This window comes from Nicotiana tabacum, chromosome 8 (genome assembly GCF_000715075.1).
Source record: "Nicotiana tabacum cultivar K326 chromosome 8, ASM71507v2, whole genome shotgun sequence".
NCBI lineage: Eukaryota > Viridiplantae > Streptophyta > Magnoliopsida > Solanales > Solanaceae > Nicotiana > Nicotiana tabacum.
The window spans coordinates 121,281,392-121,288,747 of NC_134087.1; the positions used below are offsets into that span (position 1 = coordinate 121,281,392).

At 36.4% G+C, this 7,356-nt stretch overlaps 1 protein-coding gene across 1 annotated transcript; it reads left to right on the plus strand.

Moving 5' to 3' along the window:
- The first annotated feature begins 960 nt into the window (after nucleotides 1-960).
- On the plus strand, nucleotides 961-6,775 carry LOC107770596 (uncharacterized). The gene is made up of 4 exons (XM_075219579.1): nucleotides 961-1,477; nucleotides 2,989-3,102; nucleotides 3,252-3,527; nucleotides 5,917-6,775. The coding sequence occupies exons 1-4, from the start codon at nucleotides 1,058-1,060 to the stop codon at nucleotides 6,103-6,105; spliced, it is 999 nt and encodes a 332-aa protein (XP_075075680.1). The 5' UTR covers nucleotides 961-1,057; the 3' UTR covers nucleotides 6,106-6,775.
- Nucleotides 6,776-7,356: the final 581 nt, after the last annotated feature.

Sequence of the window (7,356 nt, forward strand, 5' to 3'; positions counted from 1 at the left end):
ATTTGAACCAGTGATTATCTTCAACATATGAGGCGACAGTTAAATAAAAGCAGTTGAGGCTCTGAAAGCAACGACAACACCAGCCACATCACCAAAATTGGTCAAATCTCTACGGTCACGGTTTTGAATTACTTCAGCCACTTCCAAGTCAAATGATACTTGTGGAAGCCACCCTAATCAAGCACCTTTGCTATGTAAACAACAAACAGAGAAACCAGGAAAAAACAATTCAATGCAATCATGGAGGGTCTATCATTTCAAGTGGTAATTTGACTTATGAATACAAAGAAATGACATGTAAGGTAAGCATGACAACATTTTTCTTAGAAATAACTCAAAAGAATTCATCTATTTGGTTTTTGGTTTAATTCTTTTGAATGTGTTAAATTTTGTCTGCAATATACATCTTTTTCTATTATTTTTTTCTGCTCTTTTTTCCTTTGAGCTAATCCGCGCATTGCGCGGGTACATATACTAGTATCTTGGTAAATGATAGATTTCTCAAAGAGCAATTGGTTTAATAGTGTTACGTTGAAAATGCAGTCGCCGAAATATGCGTTTGGTAGTGTATGTCTCACATATAAGAAAAAATCCGATAAATAATCGAAAAACGACAAAAGCCGAATCGATAAAAACCGATTTAATTGGTTTGGTTTGGTTGTAATATTTTAAAAATCAATTTACTTGGTTTGGTTTCTTTCTAGGAAAAAATCGACCCAAACCGAACCATGAACACCCTAAAGCATATGAGGACATATATAAAATATCCTTTTTTAAAACTAACTAAATAGGATTATTTTTAGGACCTTATATACTTTTTAGTATAATTTTCTTATAACAATAACAACTCAATGAAATGTCACTAACAGGGTCTGGGAGGGTAGTGTGTACGCATAACTTTATCATTTAGCCCTGACCGAAGGGATAGAGTATAATTTTCTTATAACTCATATAGATATGAAATTTTTAACAGTTATGTGCTCTGAGATAGTAAACTTAAACCCGGAACACATAAATTTCAACAATTAAAACAGAAAGCAAATTTTGAGGGGCAAAAATGGTGGCATTATCGCTGTACAAAGGAAACCTCCACAGAGTACCCGAAGCTCCACGCCGATGGCTTTTGCCAACCCCCAAAATTTCCCTCAAGGACTTCAGAATTCTCCTCCGTCGCCGGTCCCGAGCCCTCTCTCGCCTCCTCACTACCACCACTCCTCCCGACGCCGTCACTGCTGCTGCCACCACCACCACCACCACCTACAACCCTAACCCTAAAACTGAGTCTAATTCCAATCCTCACGATGAGGTTCCTGCTTTGGTCCCAGTAAAGGCCGAGAAGGAAGAGGAGGTTCAAGGAGATAATGGGAAATTGTCGGAGCAATTAATCGATGCGTCTGATGTGGTGGTTGACCCTAAGCTTGAGGTCTTTGAAAACGGCGAGAAATTGGAGGTTCCGGTGAATCCCTCTAGATTCGAGGTATTGAAATTTACATGCAATTATTGATTTTATTTGTTTGTAACGGTATCATCTATGTAATTTTGCTGGTTTTTAGTTAAAAATCGCTTATCTCTTGCACAAAGTGCTCCTCTGCATTTTATTTTTGTTTAGTTAAAAAGGGCTCCTAGCTAAGTCAGGGGTGAAGTCGGTGTATACCTTACACAGCTTTTCCCCATTTTTGCTTATTATCCGAGGGGAGGTTGCAATATGCCACGATGTAAGGATGTATCATGTAGCAGATGATTTGGAAGAGTGTATGCTATATGTGTAGTAGGTTTAAGATTAATATTTTTGAGCTGAAGCTTCATATACCAATGAGAGATGAGGAGGTATATTTGGGTGATGATTGGGATAATTTAATTAGATTCTGGCAAAATTCTCCATCAAGAAATTATTGGTTATTGGAGAAATGGTGAATGTCATATGCTACACGGATATATGGAGATGGGGATATAGTAGGGATGGCTTATTTGTAGTTAAGTCTAATTACGAGAGTTTGTTAGTGAGGCAGGAGTTGACTTCCCATACCTTTCTACTGTGTCCCCTGCGTGCCTAAAATGGCATGTCTCTTCGCGTGAATTGGCAGCAAAGGCAGTAATACCTACGGCGGAGAACTTTAGGAAGAGGAGGATAACCTTTGTTAGTTGGTGCTTCATGTGCAGATGTTTGGATGAATATGTAGACCATCTCATGACGAGAGAAATAGGAGAGCATTTGAAGGGTTAAGAATGAAGTTGTAAAATTTAAAAATAATCTCGTGTCTAGTTCCTCTTTGGTGCACCATGAGGTTCCTATTGCATAGAAGATTGGATATCTTTTGTAGAGAACCATATTTTGGTATACGTTTCTCTACCTTTTGGTATGTGGCTTGGTATACAGTGGTTTCCCATCATCAATAATATGATTTACTTCATCAACAAAACAAATGGAGAAATGGTAATGAAATTTCCCTATTGAATAAATGCCAGCTGAATAAAGTGATGATGTGTTGAACAGTGGTAATTATGTCGTATACATTTTGAATGAACATCCATCATCAACTGTGCAAAGGCAGAAAAGATCAATAGTTCTGCTAATGATTTCCTTTTTGTCTGCATCCTTGCTTGTAGTCCATTGGCATCTTTGTTCTTCTCTTACTTCTGATTTATGCATTCATTTATCTGTATTTTACATGTAATTTGGCAGTCAATTCTCTTATAAAAAATACAAAATTAATTAGCCTGGATCTCTTTACGTGGCTCGTTGGAGATTATAGTAATTTTTTCATCTTTACGTCTGAGTATGTCCCAACTCCACATGGGGTTAGCAGAGAGGGACTGAGCAGGGTGGAAGGTGTTGGATATGAAAAAATATATGATTATACATTATGTTTGTGATCAGAGTTAACTATAAATTTGATGCATAATTTTGAATAAGGACCACCTCCAAATTGTTTCCACTGAATTCCATTTCTTAGCTTTTTAAACTTTTTTGATCACTCTCTTTGGCAGACGAGCAACAAAGAGGATACAGCAACTGATAAAGGGAAAAGAAAGAAGGAGATTGAGGACAAATTACAGATTTTGAATACGAAAAAGCACGGTTTGGTACAATTATTAAAACAGGTGATCTTGGTTAAAAACAATCCCTGGGGAAATGGAAACTTTTACATGAGGCCTATATTTTAATTGTTCTGAAAATCTGTCAAATTGTGTATGGACCTAGGATGATTGTTATTTGGTCACGATATTTTTTTTTTTTTTTTTTTTTGCAGATTCTTAATGCAGAAGAGGAGCTAAAGAGAAGGAGCATGCAAGGTATGGCAGTTCGGTCATCACTCCCGCTTCAAGTGGATACTACAAATGACAGTGGATCTATGACTAGACTAAACACACCTAGAATGGGCTCGGATGGAAACCTCATTGGCGAGATGGATGGAGAAGGGGGTGATGATGCTTCCAATCAGAACATGCTTTCTCGGAATTTGCTTCGTATGAGCAGTACATCGCCATCTTCAGAGTCTCAACTCAGGAAGACCCCCTACAATGTGGTAATTGCCCTATCTACTGCTTGAATTATTACCTTTGGCCTTTCTTTTGTGGCACTAACACCAGGAGTGGAAAAAGAGTTCTAATTTTGTTTCTAATTATATTTTTCTGGCAAAAGTTCCAAAAACTTTAAGTAAAGCTGATAGCAAGAAAAGAACATTCATCTGTGCAAGTTATCAGTAGAACACAGTATTACGGCCTAGGATGTTTCTGTTTTCAATCAAAATGTCTCGCATCTACGTTGTGAACTAGTAAATCAGAGGCATGCATTTAAGTCCTATTGGATAAAGTTACTGTTTTTCTAATGGATGTAGGCTATGTCTTAGCTCCACATTGGATTGCTAGCTTAACTATTCTTGGGTGAAAGTTTTTGGTTTTAAGATCTCATCCTGACTCCTAAGTGAGTGAATTGCAACACTTATTTTAATCAAAGTGAATGATTCGCAACAAATTTTGATTGTCACGAGTGAGATTTGCTTTTGATGGAATGGTCAATCTTTGAGTGATTGTGTTATGTTGATCCCATGTAAATGGTGAGTCGGCTCGGCTTTTGTATTTCCAACTGTCCATACTTTTGGTAATATAGCTTCCTCTATGCTGACGCTATTACTGTTCAAACTCCAGAGTTGACATATCTGCTCTGTTTTCTTTTTTGATAAAGATATCTGCACTGTTTTCTCATTGTTAAATGGTACAAAGTTGGCCGGTCACAATAATAGTACTACTCTAATTAAGATCGCATAGTTATTTTTATTTTCTTTTGCTTCCTAGTACTATGAACCCTGTTAGAAAAGATTTCTAACAGGGGATACTGCAGGGGCTTCTTTAAACCATGTTATGACTTCCTTATCAAAATATTATCCCCTGTTATGACTTGGGTGCTTGTTAGTAGTAACTTGTCTGCATGAATCTAAAGCATTTTACGGCTTTAGTTTTCAGCTAGCACATTTTCTTTTTTTTTGGACTTCCATGTTGGGGTGTTCGTCAGTTTGTACGGTACGGTGTTTAGACATTTCCGTTCGGTATTTTTAGTATTCGGTTTCTTGAAATGCTATACCAATATCATACCTAATTAAATTTGTTATGTTTCAGATTTTCTCCTTTCGGTTTTGGTTTATTCAGTTAGGTAATTTCAGTTTGTTCGGCTTGAATATAAACTAGTGCATAGAGTCATAAACTGTAATATTCAAGTACTCGCAAATACAAAGATCAAAATTTTCTAAGTTCACCTGATTGTTCACAGAATCTTTATCCAATATCAGCAGGTTTCAACCCATATAGAGAAAAGAAGTAGATAAACAAATAAATTTGATAATTGAAAATGTCTTGTTACTTGCTGAACTTAGAGAATACAACCAGGACTAATCCAACATATGCAATTGCAATACACGAGTAAGAATTACCTTAAAACCGTAGAAATATTACGCTTAACTGTTTGGCAACCCGAAGAGTAAGAGTCAGAATATGTAGCCTACGTTGTTCCTGCATTTTCGAAAAAAGTACATGGGTTTTACTATCGGTATTTCAGTATTTTTTTTAATAACAAATACCATAACTAATTACCAAATTTTATTTATATACTTAAACCAAATTCCAAAATTTTCGGTTTCGGCAGTGTAATTTAGTATGTTGGTATTATCAAAAGAAAGGGAGAGGAAGAGTCTGTAATGAGGACCAGCACAGATGGAAACAATAAATGCAAGGGGAAAGACAATGTTATTTGTTTCCTCGGAAGTAATAGTCTTTTCGGAGTTCTTTAAGAGGTGCTGTACAACTTCAAATTACCTCCTTTTTTCCTTAAAGGATGATGCGAAATTCTCAATTCCTTTTCTTTGTAAATAATGGAGTTCCAGATCAAGATCAGGCATACTTTTCATGACGAATTGCTTTATGAGGAAGGCTGCTGATGCTACATTAGACATAAGTTGCTTATTTCTGCTTTTGACGAAGAGACCTTTTTTTTTCCGGCTTATACATAAACCTGCAGATTACCCTAGAAAGTAGAAACTACTGTAGAAGCTGATAATCCACAATAAATAAAATTTTGGGACTCTTTTGTTTATTTTGATACTTGTTATCAGTTGCCTATTTGAGGTCAACTTTTGTGTATTAGGGTAAAATGGTAAGGAAAGGTGATAGCTATAAGAAAAAAGATTAAAAGAAGACGACCTAATTTTCTCATACACCAGTTGGCTGAAGTGTTGGTAAACTGTTTTTTAATCTGATTCACTAAGAGGAAGCTTGGTGTGATTATTTTCCTTCTGCAATAACTCAAAGTTTCAATAGCGCTTGTTAATTGATCAAATTAATGTGCCCAGGTTATCTCATAACTTGAAGAGTATGTAATAGTCCAGATTAAAACATCCATTTCACTTGTTGCTTATTTTCCAGGTTCCTCTCTCTTCACGATCTTTTGGAGTTACTGGTAGTCCTTCAAGGTTTGCACCTCCGGGTCAGCAAGGACAACCTTCAAATCTTCCCCCAATGTCCTTATCTGGAACAAATTTAGTTGCCTCCTCTCCTTCTCCTGCAGCATCAGGCGGTACTTCAGTGTTTAGGGATCGGTTTTCTAGCCCATGAGATTAGAAGTTACGTTGGTTGTTTTTACATGTCAAGGTGCCCTAGCAACTGGGTATTATTCAAACTGGCTACTTATGAAGCTATAAATCATTCTGGCATTCCAAATAGCTCATTACTGGAAAGGTAATAATCACGATGCAGTGTCAAGGTCCGATGCCTTCTAGTTGGAAGAAAATAGTATTGCCATTCCTTTGGTCAGTTCTGCGTGTCCATATGATGCTTATGAAGTTGCCCTGATTAAGGTTAGTGTACTCTGTAGCAAGATGAATTTTCAGTTCTTAAAGGTGTGAAGAAGTGAATAAGCCGTGTACATATCTTTTGCCTTGAAGCGATGTTTTATTTGTCATTGCTGTGCGATTCCCCTCTCAAACAAGGTGACCTCATTCAGATTCCAATGCCTTATCTCAAAGATCCCTTGTTAGGATTTATGAAATGCTGCTGATGAAGTATGTCACTGGTGTGTGATTCTTCCTGAAATTTGGCAGAACATAGTAAATATATGTAACAAAGAGTGAGAGTAGGATCTGACACCACGTGATCTTGAGAAATGGGAACGGGTTCCTGGTTGTACTTGTTGGTAGGACTTTCTTATGGTGTTTTGACTGGTATTTCCCTTGTTTTTCTGTACTTATTCCTAATATTCCAGGAAATATTGGGTCACTTGGCTTAATATATAGGAGTAGAAAGTTTTGCCAAGAGACAGTACGCTGTGATGCAATGTTTGGCCAAGCTTTTAAAATTAGCTTATTTTGAAAAGTACTTTTCTTAAAAAAAATTTTAAAACGTATTTTTGGTGAGAATTTGTTTGTATTTGGCTAGTTAACTTAAAAAGAACTTTTGAGTAGCAATGTTTGACCAAACCTTTTAAAAAATACTTTTTTCAAAAGTGAAGTTACTATTTATGCTTTTTAAAAACTGTTTTTGTTTTTACTCAAAAAAAACTTTTTCCCCCCTACAAATTTGGTCAAATATTTTTACTTTGAAAAAAAAGAATTTTGGCTAAAAAGAAGCTTGCCCAAAAGAGGCTATAAGAGTGCATGCTTTCTCTATTTATTAAACATAATGGGAATACGAAATGGCCCCGTTTTGATGTCTTCATTTGTCATCTATTTCCATGAGCACCATGTCGGTTGAGTTATTCAATCTCGAGTAAGCAGGTCTTACTATGTCCACTTTCTATTTGCTTGAGAACAACTCCATGCTTTTTTATTATTGGTTCTTTCTTCCTTCCTCCTCTTTCTTTTTACTTTT